Below are 16022 nucleotides of genomic sequence, written 5' to 3' on the forward strand. Positions count from 1 at the left end.
AGACTCGACATTTATTCCTTTTCTGAAAACACCGTGTAGTTAATATTCCCCCCAAATTAAAAAAAAAATGTTAAAATATTCCCTGAAAAGACCTGTAACAAAATCCCAAGACATTAACACGTTAAAAACCAGCTCCCTTTGAGCATGCCTACATCAAGGTACAACAGAAAGGTACACTGTCTCTGGATCAAGCAGGCTGCCTGTCTCTGCCCCTTACTTCCAGTATGACCTTGGAATTCTGCATTTACAAGTTTTCCATCCTCTCCCTGAGGGCTGGCATTGTTTTTGTTTGTTAGTTTGTTTGACCCCATCATCTCAAGCACCTAGCACAGTGCCTGGCACTTGGTAACCACTTAATAAACAGAAGTTTCAATAACTCTCATACCACCACCTGATCAGCTAAGCAGTAATCTGACAGACCAGAGGATAAGATGGATAAGAACCATAATCAGACTACTCTAGCTATCAGTCCTTGAATTAGGGAGATGGCAAGAGTGCATTAACCGGATCTCACTTGTCAGGTTGGTGCAGATTGAGAAGGGGATTTCAATGGTAACCAAGCAATTTACAGATTTATAGATTTAAGTCAATAGCTCAACTTGCATTCAAAAGCAAAGAGGTATAATGTGCTCCCTGTAGAGTATACCATTTTGTAAGAAGCTGAAGCCTATTGTAAACACTTAAGATTGCTCAAACCATGAGGGAAAGACAGACTTCAGATGCTGAATGCCAATTAACTAAAAAAGGGGGAAAAAAAGAAAAGAAAAGCTAATACACAGAAGATTGCTAGTGAACCATTCATTATAAGAGAAGCAAAAGAAAAATGCCCCAAATTCTCACTCACTGCTGAAGAATCATTTACTCACAGAACACTAGGGCTAGAAAGGATCTCATTAATCAACTTATTCCAATCCCTCCTTCTACAGATGAGGGAAACTGAGGCTCAGAGATAGGAGATGACTTGAACAAAGCCTGCTGGCTCTCTCACACTACATACTGCTGCCTCCTAACAAGTTTTCTCATGGTCTAATATGTGTGGGGTATTTTCAGAATTTCAGACACCATGGATACAAAGACACAGCAGAGCCAAAGATATACTCACTATTTCAAACTATTGCTTCTGTCTAAAAAGACAGCAGAGAGCCAAATTGCAATAGATCTCTGATGTCAGACTAAGGCGTTTGTATTTTTTCCCTTAGCGACAGAAAGCCACCAGCAGTTTTTGAGTAGGGGTTACATGTCATCAAAGTGGCATTTATGGAAAACTGACCTTGTCTAAGGAGGTTATAGAGAGGGGAGAGGGTCCAACTGGGGGCTACTGCAGGAAGTCACTACAAATTAGCATCAAAACAATACGGCAGCAACAGAGATAGAAATAAGAGGACCGAAGAGATACGTTCCCAATTTCATTTGTTTTAATAGATTTCATTATTTCTTTTGTTATTGCATCACTTAGATTTCCCTGTATATATCTTGAGGACAGGATCAGCATGATTTAATGACAAAACAGGAGGGAAAGAGAGCAAAGGAGGAGTTGAAAGTAAATTCTGAGGCTTCAAGATTGATAGAGCTATGCTGTCTTTAACAGAAAGAAAAGACAGGGAGAAAAGTTTTGAAGGGAAGATAATGAATGCAGTTTTAGATATATTCAGGGGGAAAGTTGATAATTATAAGTGGAATAAAAATAGCTCACATGTATAAAGGCTTGAAGATTTGCAAAGCACTTTGATCCATCTCTTTTGATCCTCAGAATAATCCCATGAAGAAGGTGTTATTATTATTGCCCATTTTGCAATGAGTTTCTGGCCAGGGTCACACAAATCAGAAATGTCTGAGGTGAGATTTAAACCTATGTCTTCCTGACTTATCCACTTACATCCTTATCTCTTTCAGGTAAGCAATTAATATGGTACAATTGGGTGGAGAAAGGGTCAGCTGAGTCATTCAATCAAATCACCTGGGGAGGGGGGGGTGGGAGTAAGACACAGGACGCAAGGGCTTGATAGAGTTTTCAAGTGAAAACACCTCCACTGAGTTAAAGCAAGTTTAAACTAGGTGTGAAGAAAGTCTAAATGCCTCTATTGAAACAATCAATCAAAGGCTTTAGCCTAAGTGTGAAAAGGCCTTGACCAATTGAGAAGTCCCTGAAAACTGTCAGGATAAACTAAACTGACTTTGCATAGGAAGCATATTCAGATTGATTAAGGAGATTTGGTCCCACCCTATGGCTCAGATATAACCCAAGCATTGCAGTGTCTGGAGGGGAGAGGGATCCTAACAACGTTCCCCAGAAGGATGACTTGGGGTCTTTACTGGGAGCTGAGGACAACCCAGACATGCATACTAAGGAAAAGCAGCTTCGGAATTCTCCTAGGAGCCCAGTAGAGGAGTTAAACCATGCCTAAGGGAAACTTCATGAATAACTCGGGCCCCCTCCCCAGGAAGGGAAGAAAAGCATCAGCAGCAGGAGATGAGTTACCCCTTTGCCTCTAATACTTTCTAAGTTTGAGCCCACAATCCTCTAGGCTCTGTATGTATTGATGAGAGACCCTGGGAAGAATGTTTTATACCTTCTGTTCTTACTCTTCCAAACCTTGGCAAAATAACCCATACAAAAAGCTAAGTAAGGGGGCAGGTAGGTGGCTCAGTGGATAAAGCACCAGCCCTGGATTCAGGAGGATCTGAGTTCAAGTCCAGCCTCAGACACGTGACACTTACTAGCTGTGTGGCCTTAGGCAAGTCACTTAAATCTCATTGTCCGCCTCCCCCCCCAAAAAAAGCTAAGTAAGTTGGACTAATTGATATCAACTGATAATAATGGAGAAAGCCCATTGGAGGGGGCTTGTGAGCTATAGCATTCGACAGACTACCCCCATTCCCACCACAGATCCTCACAGGGGTTAACCCAAGAGTCCTGTGAGGAAAGAGTGATCATCCTTTGGGTCAGCATAAATGGAAATTGGGTTGAGTCCATGTGCTTAGGGGCAGGTAGGTGACACAATGGATAGAGCACTGGCCCTGAAGTCAGGAGTACCAGAGTTCAAATCCAGCCTCAGACACTGTGTGACCCTGGGCAAGTCACTCACAAAAAAAAAAAAAGGGAAAAAAAAAAAGAGTCCATGTGCTTATGCTACAATGCTATGTTTGTCATGATGCTCAACCTGGAGTCCAGAAAAGCCTGGATTTGAATTGTAAAGCCAATATTTACTGACCATATGAACCCCAACAAATCACTTAACCTCTCCTGAATCTTAGTTTCTTCATCTTGACAACAAAGATACTAAAATTTGGATGAGAAAATACTGAAGATATGAATAGTATTATGAAAATTAATAATTACTAAATTTTCCATCAAATATTAAGGACAATACATAAAAAAACAAAGTGCTTGCTCTCAAGAAACTAATCATTCATTTCCTTCTCAAGTTACTGTATTTTCTTCCTAATATCTCAGAGCTACAGAGAAAATCCACAGCTCTCACTCTCATGCAAATCATCACTAAGTAGCCTAAGTTCCATTAGTGCATTGGATAATGGAGAAAGAAGTGGACTGAAAAGCTAGAGGGAAACCAGAGGAATTCTAAGAAATGAGTGGACAGGAGACATTCAAGGTGAGAGGGGCCAATTTCCTTGTTTTTGTTTTTGATGGTTTTTTGTTTTGTTTTGTTTTTTGTCTTTTTTTTCATGTTTTTTTTTGGGGGGGGGTGTCATGTCTCCATTTGGGGTTTTCTTGACAAAGATAGTGGTTTGCCATCTTCTTCTCCCACTCATTATATGAACTGAAGAAGAATGAAGTAAGCAGAGCCAGTTAGTGTCTGAGGCAGGATCTGAACTTGGGAAGATGTCTTCCTGACTACAGGTCCAGTGCTCTGTGTACTGTGGCACCACCTAACTGCCCCGGAGGCCCAGAAAGGCACAGAGATTTGCCTAAAGCCACACAACCTGCTCTTTGCAGGCCATGCCAAGACTTGAACCTGGATCCCTTCATTCCCAGTCCTATGTTCTCTCTATTATAATGAAAGGACATTTAGTAAGGGCTTACTGTGTGCTCAAATGCTGCCTCTCACATTCTAATCCCTTCTAGACTGTTCCTTTGCTCCAACTCTAACACAGAGATATTTTCTCAGCATGTAGAAGCAGAATTTTAAGCACACTGCAGGAAAGGTGATCCAAAACTCTAAAGCAAAATTATTGGACAAATAGAAAATGTAGAGAGTCTATTTCTTTTTTGAAGTCATATACACCTTTCTCAAAAATCCAAAGGGAAAAAAGAATGGCTAAGGAATGCTCAGCCAGCCATGAATCTATTAACCACCAAACCATTAACTACCATTCCCAAAACCAAAGCCTTAGCATCTCCATTGAGGAAGAATAATTAGCAAACTCCTGTTTCATCCTGCTTATACTTGGGGGCAAATATATATTTGCTTATCTTGATGTATAATTTCAGTCTCAAAAGCCTTGCATTTCGCACCAAGCAAGCAAGCTGAGTCATTAAATACATATAAGTAAAGTAAATACTGAAGGTACCAAGCAGGACTTCCACTAAATGTATATACAGCCTTTAAAAGGGAAGTATTATTTGCTAAGTGTTCCCTTTGAGTCCCCAGGCACTCCCAAATGCATTACAGACATTTGCACTTGGCCATAGCTTCTCTCCTCCAAAGATGGCCGTGCTGTATGGCCTAAATCATATGGGCTGGACCTAAGATTTCCTAAGTGTAAGGAGCTCTGGAGAGAAATTGTTTCTACCGTTGCCTATTGGCACTTGCTCTGCCCTTTCCATCTTAAAGAGCTGCCTAAGGAACTCAAAGGTTCAGGGACTTGCCTACAATCATACAGCCAACACAGAAACAAACTGAACCTGACTCTGGGACTAGCTCTCTTTTTCAAGACATCACAGCATCTCATTTATATCACTACTCCCAGAAATTTCTTCTGAATTTATTTTCATTTCACCTTATTTTTAAGTGCTACAGTTATCTTATATGAATCATTAGTCCCTAAGAGAAATAGCATTAAACAAGCAACCTTTGACCATGCCCTAGAAACCCCACCAACATAGCCTTGGACTGGGTTGGATATTTCAAGCTACAAGGGATATCAGAAGGCCATCTTTTAGCCCAAACTTCTCATTTGACAGTTGAGAGAAATGAAGCACAGTGGATAAAGCACGGGCCTTAGATTCGGGAGGACCTGAGTTCAAATCCGGCCTCAGATACTTGACACTTACTACCTGTGTGACCCTAGGCAAGTCACTTAACCCTCATTGCCCCGCCAAAAAAAAAAAAAAGAGTTAATCATTATTGGACATTTTGCTAACATAGGTTTTTGTTATACTCTTACTTACAATGGTCCTTAGGTATTTTTCTGTCCAAAGCCCTCATTTTACAGATGTGGAAATCGAGGACCCAGAGAAATTGAGCAAACTTGCCTAAGAAATCATAGAGCCAAACTTTTCTTCAGCAGGAAGTCAGTCTTTGCTTATACTTCCTAATGAGTCAAAAAAGCTAGTCCATTAAGAAAGAATCAACATAAAATGAATGTAAAGTCTTACAAACTGAGTTCAATTTGGTTAAAAAAAAAAAACAGAAGGGTAGTTGAAGTCTATAGAATTCCACTCTTATACAAAACCATTTTTTTCAGGGAAAAAAGAAGTTATAAAAACTCATAGTTGTAACACTGTTTGTACCCTTTGACCTGGCAATACCAAGAGTAGATCTATTTTCCAAGGTAATAGGAAAAAAAGGAAAAGAACCTTTATGTTCTAAAATACTTATAGCAGCTCTTTTTGTGGTGGCAAAGAATTGAAAAGTGAGGGGATGTTCATCAATTGGGGAATGGCTGAATAGGTTGTGTTATATGATTGTGATGAGATGCACTGTAAGAAATGATGAGAAGGTTGACTGGAAAGACATCCATGACAACAGAGTGAAACTACTAGAATCAAGAGAATGTTGTATACAGTTAACAGCAATATTGTTTGATGAGTAACGGTGAATGACTAAACTACAAAGGATTTATGAAAGAAAATGCCATCCACCTCCAGAGAAAGAACTGATAAATAGAAGTATATATTGTACAGTTCCACATTTGTATCTATATCAAATGTTGGCCTTCTCTAGTGCTGGGTTTTTCTAATGGAGGGTTGGGAGGGAAGAAGGCAGACAACTCAGAACCGAAAACACAATAAAGAAATAGATGGATGGACAGATAAATGGACGTACAGATAAATGGATAAATAGACCAATGATCCATAAAAAAGTTTATCTTATTGCTGTCTGGAGATGTTGCTTAAAAACTGGCCTTGGCATCAGGACCTGGGTAAGAATTCAAAGTCTTTGCTCTAGGTGGCCCTTGGCAAGCTGCTTAACTTCATCATGTGCCAGGCAACCTTTGAAAAGGATGAAGAGCAAAGCAATGGCAGATTGGTACTGGAAGAGAGAGACCTCCCTTCAGCAACAAAAAACACATGGCTAGATCAAAAGTCTTGGACCTTTTCATCCCTAAGACAGAGGGAGATAGGCCCAAATGGCCTAACCCAAACCACAGTACAAATAGCCAGGATAGGGGGTTGGGAGGGGACAGGGTGGTCAGGACACCAGAATCACTGATGATTTCCAAAAGGGGGTTGTTAGAAGTTTCTGCTGCTCCAGGCCAAGGGTAGCAAAATTTAATGTGGTGTTTTACAGATGCTGGGAAAGGGCATTTGGGGTCCAGAGACTCTGATTGGGTATAATTCAATGCAGGAAAACTGAACAGAGGTAGCTTAGAAAGCCATAGAGCACAGGAGCCAAATGATAGTATTGAAATCCATGTACATTTCTAGCCTGGGGTGGAAGAAAAATTGGAGGAACTGGGAGTAACGTGGAGCTGAATATTATAGAATCCAGCATCTCTGCTAGCTACATGGCTGAAGTTACAGCCCATACATAGACCCACTGTAAAGGGCAAGATAAAAGTAAAGCATTTTTAACAGAGGATACAAACACTTTCCCTGTGTCTCTGAGTGGATTGCATTATGCCGGCACCATAGGACGTGTCCATTTACACAAGTGATTATCAGTTCCCAGGAGACACTACTGATCTTATTAGTTATTTCTAAAAATCTGGAGATCAAGTATAATTTTAAACCTACATTGAAGGTGTTTAGAATAGTGCCTAGCACAAAGTAGGTGTTTAATAAATAGCTGGTAATTGAAAAGCTTGCTTTGCAGATTAGTCAAGGGTTTTCTACTGCCTTATTATGAAAGATTCTGTGCTATTCCATAGCAAGAAGACAAAGAAGTTGGATGCTGGATCTGATATACAGAGACTAGGAAAACCGGAATGCAAAAAGTCAATCTGTCCTCTGGGAGACTGGGAGAGAGGATGTGGTGTGACACTGTAGCAAATCTTCAATGGAGTTTGGGATTTCCAAAATGGTGCCCAACTTAGGACTGTAGGCTTAACCCAACTACATGTGTCACATGTGGCTTCTGGAACGTTTTCATCAGCAGCAACTACACAAAATCCATTTGCCAAAAAGATGCCAACAACAATACAAAGGGCAATGCCATTTTCCTTTTAAATACATAAAAAGGCATTTTTCTTCCCCTTTTCAGTGCCAAGAAATTAACCTGAAAGTTCAAAATTCCCATAAAATTAAGTCTGATCATTACTTCACAGGAGTGTGAACGTAGTAAACACTTGCTGACAAAAACAAAACACCCAAACATTCTTTCTGTTTCCAAGTGAAGAGTTGGCAGCAACTGAATATTCCTGGCAGTAATTAAATACATCCAACATAAGATAAAGAAACGTAACCTACCTCATCGAAGCTGCTATCCTCTTTCTTCAAAGCTTTAAAAGAAAAAAAGAAAAGGAAACCATTATTGTCATGAATTTTGAAAAACGAGCGAAAGTAACTATCTTAGAAAGTGGGGACAGAGCACAGGGACATGGAGTAACATGGTTTTGTTTCAGAAAGCAAAAACTACATACACCAGCCTGAATAACAATTTTATGATCAAAATATGAAAGTGAAAATGAGATATGGAATTGCACAGCATGCATCTTTGTGAGATGTTTTTCATAAATATGTAAATCAAACTATCCTTCCAGGTAAGGAAAAATGGAGTTCACAACACATCTTTTCCACCATTCTTATTCACTCTGAAAACATTTCCAGGAGAGTACACCAAAGCAGAATTGTAAAGTAATATTTCCCTTCTTCACATTCTTTTGTTGCATGTACCCAAAAATTTTATGCAGGAATTATGGCATGGTGGTATGCTACTAACGGACCAGTTACTATTGCCTGTGGATCGTTCCAATGACACAACCTTACTGTTCAGAGCATTCCTTGGGCCATCTGAAATGACTAGAGAAGTGTAAAGGATATAGGGGAAAGGTCTGAGGGTGTCAGAACAGCAATGCCTAGGAGAAAATACATTTTGGCCACTTTTTTTGTACAACAATTTCAGCAAGCAAACCCACTATTCAAGAGGATAATTAGTTTTAAAGGTTTTCTAGAAGCAACCAGAGACCTGAATTGAAATTCAAATAAACTGCCCGTCCGCACGACTGGAATATTGTCACTGATGAGTACAAGAATCATTTAATTTTTCATGTGCAGGGGTCTGATCTCTAGGGGATTAAATCCCACAACCACTGAAAAACATGTGTATCTTTTAAGGAAGATGTATGCATTGGCTGATGTACCTAAAGTTGATAGGTTAACAGAACTCTTAATTAAAGTAGGATAATATGACAATATAGAATTCAAAGTAATGTAGCACCACAACAAAGAATGTGAATAATACTCAAGGTCCACCATATGTTAAATTGCAGATGCAAAAATCAAAATTATATGGGCAAGTGTCCTGTTAGCAATGCACCCAAGTTAAGAGTTATGAAATCCAAGCTAGTCCTCCAAAAATTCTCTCACTCAACTGATTTAAACTATAAATCTGTCCTTTCTAATGAAAGGAAAAAGGAAAAATAATGAATATTCTTCAGAATTGTTCATTCTTATTCTTCCCCCTTTTTTATGAAATTGATAAATATAAAATAGCTTAGGATCCTTTACTACAGGGAATGATTTCTAATGAACGAAAAATAAAAAGTCTGTACTTGGTTACAGTCTCATTTTCTAATCGTGCTTTCAATTTCTTTGTACAAACAGACTGATCTATTACCATATCCGTATACATTAAAAAATTCTCTAGTAGGGGTTTTCCTTGCTTTCTCGGTTGAGGGGGTGTTGGGAAGAAAAGGTAGATCTTTTAAAAAAAAGTAAAATAAAATTTATTTTAAAAAAAAAGCTCTCTGAAAGAAAAATAGTATAATTCTTGCCCCATTGCCCAGGTTATAATCACAGGAACATAAAATCCTGACAATAATTCAAACAGGTAAGTTTTGGAGAAGTTGTGTTAAGGTAGCCAACAACTAGTCCACACTTTCTGAGCATCCACACAGATAGCCTAATGGATACTGTGGAGTCATAAAGCCCTACCTCAAACACAAACTGGCTGGGCAACCACAGGTAAGTCCTATAACCTCTCAGTGCCCCCAACAACTCACTAAGGCACTAAATTACCCACATCTGGGTCAGGTGTAGAGTGTTTCCATGCCCAAAAATTCTGACTCCAAAAAATTCTTTTCTTCAGCCCCAGCTGTTAACTGATTCACTGTAAACTGTTCATGGTTTACATTAGCCAATAGAAATGGATGTCTAGAAAAACCCAGACAGTAAGATCTTAGGGTAAAAAATATAGCATTCAGGGGGCAGCTAGGTGGCGCAGTGGATAGAGCACCGGCCCTGGAGTCAGGAATACCCGAGTTCAAATCCGGCCTCAGACACTTAACACTTACTAGCTGTGTGACCCTGGGCAAGTCACTTAACCCCAATTGCCTCACTTAAAAAAAAATCAAAACAAAAAATATAGCATTCATTTCTAATCAATTCATTTATCATAATAGATGAGGTATATGCTAATAAACTAAGCTAAACAAACACTCAATAGCCACATATGTATAGTCCGGTCACTGATTCAACAAATTTTTATTACAACAACTATAGTAGTATATAAAACACAATCCCCTCTTCCAAGAACACTACAATCTAGGTTCACAAATATTTTAACTATTTGTTCTTTATATTAAATTGTATGTCAGATGAGATTAAGATATCTACCATCAGAACAATTCCACCTCCCCACCCTACCAGAGAGAGACAGAGACAGAGTGTAAGCACAAAGTAGTATTCAAAAACTATAGCAGATAATGTCCTTTGGGGAACTGCAAACAAGAATTAGTGGTGGTGATAGTAATTATTTCTATTTTGGCAATTCATTCAATAGCATTCACTTTAAGGTTTACAAAGTGCTTTATAATTTCTTATTTTATCCTCATAACAACTCTGTGAGGTAGGTGTTATAATTAGCCTCATTTTACTAATGTTGAAACTGAGGCTTGCTTAGTCATACAACTAGTAAGAGTCTCATACAGGATATGAACTCAAGTCTTTCTGACTCTAAGGCCAACATTCTTCTACTCACTGTAGTACAGTACTAATAACACTGTCCTGGAAGATGCTTTGTATGAAGTCCAAACAAAAGAAAACTTCCTCATAAATAGGGAAGTTCCTCAAATGTTTCTATTTTCTGCAACTGACATCACACTAAAGGCAGGATGATAGAACAGATAGAATTCTAGACCCAGAGTCAGGAAGACCCATGTCAAATTCCATAAGTGCCTAACCATCTATGTAAGGCTCATTTGGGTAATTAGAGTAAAAAGAGAAGATTCGGGGGCAGCTAGGTGGTGCAGAGGATAAAGCACGGGCCCTGGATTCGGGAGTACCTGAGTTCAAATCCAGCCTCAGACACTTGACACTTACTAGCTGTGTGACCCCGGGGAAGTCACTTAACCCCCATTGCCCTGCCAAAAAAAAAAAAGAGACGATTCAAGGAAAACATGAAAGATGCAAGTATTTGAAAGGCTAGCCAATAGAAAAGGAATGGCCTCAGAAAGTAGGACCAGAATAAATGGGAAGATGTTGCAAAGAAGCAAATTTGGGCTTGAAGTCAGGAAAGACTTTCTAATGAAATCCCCACATCAACGAGATGGAAAGATGGATCAAGCATGTCAGAAAAGACCTGAGTTCAAATCCAGATGCAGACATTTACTATCTGTGTGGCTCTGAGCCAATTGTTTTTTAAAAAGAGGGGGGTGGGGTGCTTCAGTTTCCCTAACTGTAAAATAATAGCACCTGTAACATCCCAGGGTAATTGTAAGGATCACATGAGTTAATATTTGTAAAGCCTCAGATAGTAGGTGCTATATAAATGCTAGTTATTGTTGTTATTGCTATTAGTGATAAGAGCTATCCATAAGTGGAATGGGCAGTCTTCAAGGAAAGAGTAGCTAAGCACTTACTAGATGTAGGGTAGAGTAGTGGCCTCAAATTCAGACAGAAACGGGGGGGGGGGGGGGATCTGGGCAGGCCACTGTTATCTATGTTCTTCTGTATTTTGATTCATTTTGTTAAATACTTCTCCATTACATTTCCATCTGGTTCAGCTACCCTCAGAATTGCTGTGGTCTGTGTTTGGCACCTCTGCTAGAGAAGGCTTTCTTCAGTTCTAGGTTAAACTAGAGGGCCTCTGAGGTCCCTTTCCAACTCCAAAAATCTGATTGTGACATTATTAATGCCATGGAAGACCAGAAAAGGGTGCCACCTGATAATAAATTGAGATAGAAAGAACTGAACTGTCCCAATAATCCCTATCTTTAAGTTTTTAGATACTAGGCACACTGGGTAAGATACTCTATCAGTCTATGAGTCTTAGAGAAAGAGAATGCAGGAAGGAGTTGGGAGGGATACCCGTCCCCACAAAATCACAAACTGAGGTGAGGGAGAGTGCAATGTATATAGCAAAGCTTCTTAAACTGTGGGATGGGGTTGCATAACTGAGTGAGGGGGTTGAGAAAAATTTGGCAGTAAATGTTTGATTTGTATATGTGTTTTATATACCTATATACCCGAGGTTGGGTAAAAATTTCTCATGAGAAAAGGGGTCAAGAGTGGGAAAAGTTTAAGAAATGCTACTTTACACCACCTCCCAATCCTGAATTGTTTTCACTATTTACCTTCTTACTCATACATCACTCTAAAAATTAAGGGAAGGGTGATCAGGAGGTGAGACAAATAGAAAGGGGCAAAGGGAGAGGAGGAAGGGAAGAGGGCAGCAAAAATGAACAAACAAAAAAACCTTAGAAGAGAAGCATTTATAAAAGGTGCCCAAAGAGCTGTGGCAATACCTGCTCTCAAGTTTTGCCCCAGGACCTACAGGGACAAACAGCTCTTCCCTAAGTACTATAATAGCATTGCAGGTTCAAGAAGCCCTTTGAAAATAACTTCATTCCATGAATAATACTTTGCATTCATTAAAAAAAATCATTTAAATAATAAACCATCCACTCTGACAATTTTTACAGGGATAAGGACCATGAATTAAAGGTGTCCTGGATGAATAAATTCTGACCTAAACATTCATGTAGCATCTCTTTATTGAATATACAGTGAATGTCATTAATCATTCATGTGAATGTTAACCCATAATTTTCTTCAACTATAGGAAGGAACAGCAAACTGCCTTCATTCTTCTGGTTTAATGGAGTGCTATTTATTAACCCATTTAAGGAAATTGTGCATTTCCTCTCATTAGGAAAGTTCTCCACTTTGAGATACTCCAAGTCAAATTAAGCACTTGCTGATGAAAAAAAAAATCCTTTCCTTAAAAAGCATAATATAAATAAATACAAGTATTAGAACATCCTGGTTTCCAGATTAAACTTCTTAGTGTATTGTAGGATTTTTTCCAGGTGTTACTATATGTAATCATTTTGGTCCATAATGTTATAATAAATTAATATCATAATTGTCATCTTCACATAGATGCAATTCCCTAGATGATGTTTCAGATTTGGAATTATATATTCACTGTACAAATTGCAGTAATTCGAGGTCTTCCTATTAGATTCAGTGCTGGGACAAGCTAAGCCTTAAAAAAATTATAATAAATTATGTACACAAGAATTATCTAAACCATAGGATTCCCACTCTGCTCCAATACATTGTTTCAGCAGCAAAGTTACGTTAGAAGGAAATGTAAAGGGATTTAGTTTGGTTCTGAAGAACATGTACTAACTTCCTACTCCTGGCCCTCCAAAAACATTCATAAGGATACATTCTAAATCATTTGAACAATGTATAGTAGGTTCCCATTGCTTTTTCTTTCATTTTATTGGCATCAAATAAAAACCAAAGAGATGTGCTGGACAACTACAATAATTCCTAATTAGAGGGGACGGCTGACATTATTTAGCCATAAACTACAAACACTCCTAACTAGAATCAATGGGTAACTTTAAGATTCAATTATACAAGTCTTCTGAGGGAGCCCCAGCTGATATCACAGTCATTCTCTGGCAGACCTCACAAATTAGGACTCTGTGGCTTGAAAATCAATGTGTTTTATAGGTCCTTTTATAGGTAGTAATCTCAGCTTGTCCATAGTTACTGAAGGAGAGGAGGAAAGCTTGCAGGACCAATTTATTAGAGGAGCAAATAAGGCCTTCATGTTGCCACTCCTAACTTGTTGTGGTCTATATTATAAACAGTGATTGAACAGCAAGTACTTTCAAACATTGTTCTTCATTGTTAACCAAAGGTTTCCTAGTTGGGCAATTTGTCATCGCTTACAATTAAACAATGCCACTGTGTATCACAAGATATTTTAAACTACCCTTAGGAATTGCACACAAAATAAACTAAAGGGCAGAACTAAGTCACTAAGAAGCATGCTATTTCCAGCAGGCATTCTGCAATAATCCCATCTGAGTTGGGCTAGGAAGGATAAGGGTACTGGCGTGTCAAATTGCAGAACCGGGAAAAGTATCAGCAATTTGATCCCACCATGAACTACCAAGACACAGAGAGAAGATAACTGATGTATGAAGAAAGCCAGAAGACTCAGTTATATCTGTCACTTCTCCCCTCCTTTCACAGTGCTTTCTTCCTAAAGTCTTTCCCAAGTATTTCAACAGTGTAATCTTTTAAAAGTGAATATAATATTGTACTTTTAAAAGTACAATAAAGTTCCAATTAGTTAGAGCTCAAATAGCTAAAAACATTCAAGGAGAATCTTTACTGTTAAGTAAAAGAGGAAAATTACAAGAAAATAAATAAATAGCAAGGATCAATCCAAAAAGGAACTTCTAATATATGATCCAACTTCAGTGTACCTTTAACCCAATCTCCTACACTTTGTAAATCATTATTTATAGTATTCTATGACAATAATTAATGAATGAGGGCCTTCAGGAACTCCAAGAAGCAGTCATATTCACCATAATGTAAAGCAGGAAAATTTACCCATATTTTTTCTAAAAATTTTCAACAAAGGGTTGAAATAGAAAACCTCTGATCAAAACCCTTAAAAAAAAGCTGAAATTTCAATTACCCACGATATTCCACTTCGCTAAGAGTCTAGTTAATCCAGGTCTTACAGAACAGAATTTTTTTTAAAAAAACTTATTATTTAAACATAGAAATAGTTAATATTAAATTTATCTTTTGTATTCACTTCCTTAGTTTCTTACCAAGGCAACTGAAATTAATTATTTAATACAAAACTGGCTTGATTCCAACAGAGTCATTAATATTAGAAAATACATACAGAATTGTTTTAAAAAAAAACATTAACCTAATGGACTTCGAGAACAGAGGCCTATATGATCATTTGGATTTGAATCTGAATTACCAGTGTTATTAATAATAAACACAGGTTGAGCACCAAGTACTTACTTTCAAATGCTGTTCTTAATCTTGAAACTTTATTTCCCAAGTATTTCTAACTCTGATGGGAGAATTTACAAATATACCATATACATGAAAGGAAAATGTGGGTGGTAATATTCATTTTAGGCTTGAGTTTAAGAAGCTAAAAAGAGATTGGGCCTCCTGATTTAAACTGACTTGTCTATTCCTACATAAGTCAGAGTAAAACAAAGACAACACCACTAAATCCCTATCTCCAGAACTGCTTTTTAGTTGGGAAAAGATAAGGGAATAGCTGAGCATTTTTAGGGTATGTCTATAAAGGTTAAAAGTTAATTTAGCACAAATATTATGCCTACAACAAACTGTATATATACATATATACATGCATATCATATATAACACATATAACATATGACATGTATGTGCATATATATATTTGCAGATATCTGCAAAGTCCTTCGGTATTTTCCTTTTTGGTGTGGGGAGGGGTGGAATTGGACATTTCTCTGCTTTATTTTCATTAACACGGACATTAAATACCCGAAACAAAGACCTAGTTCCTGTGGGACACTATGGCTCAGTTTAATAAGGAATAGAATTTTCCTGCTGTTTGCACAACCACACAGAGATGATCGTGACCCCAGTTAGCGAGATGCTAACCTTCCCAAGTTTGCTGAGTTTAAGGGGCAATTCCTGTTGTCAGTACTTGAAATCCAGTAAACATTTAATATGCCTTTTTATTCTCTGTACCTATAAAATGGTATTTTTCACCTAAAGTTCCTAAAGTTTTTCGTAATTAAAAAAAAAAAGAAGTCGATTGTTCCTAGTCATTAACAACGGATGAAGTTAAAACTAACTCTTAATTGTTGGTAGTTGTAGCACACATTTTGTAAAGCATCCAGAAACTGTGGGTATCTATTGCGTCTAAATAGTTTGCGCCCCTCGCTTCCATCAAACCGAGCGTTCTTGGAAGCCTTAAGTGCCAAACAAAAGGTCCCACTGTAGATGTGCCTCTTCCTCTTGGGTTACATGTGTTCACAAACGTCACCCAGAGTTTCGGTCCCACCTTTTCAAAGAATCCCCAAAGCTAAACAAACCTACCAACCGTGGTCTGGAGGTCAACAACCAGTGACACCAGTGCCCTACGGTCAGGCTTTATGGGAGCATGTGGATGGGAGATGATGGGAAAGGA

The 16022-nt window shown here is 38.3% G+C and overlaps 1 protein-coding gene across 1 annotated transcript in view; it reads right to left on the bottom strand.

The window, feature by feature from the left end:
• Positions 1-16022, bottom strand: part of CDK14 (cyclin dependent kinase 14) — a 673880-nt gene that overhangs the window by 657228 nt on the left and 630 nt on the right. Inside the window, exon 2 of the mRNA XM_043967180.1 lies at positions 7811-7842. Coding sequence (XP_043823115.1) covers positions 7811-7842 — 32 coding nt within the window. The remainder of the gene's footprint in view (positions 1-7810; positions 7843-16022) is intronic.

The sequence above is a fragment of the Dromiciops gliroides genome, chromosome 5 (genome assembly GCF_019393635.1).
Source record: "Dromiciops gliroides isolate mDroGli1 chromosome 5, mDroGli1.pri, whole genome shotgun sequence".
NCBI classification, from domain to species: domain Eukaryota; kingdom Metazoa; phylum Chordata; class Mammalia; order Microbiotheria; family Microbiotheriidae; genus Dromiciops; species Dromiciops gliroides.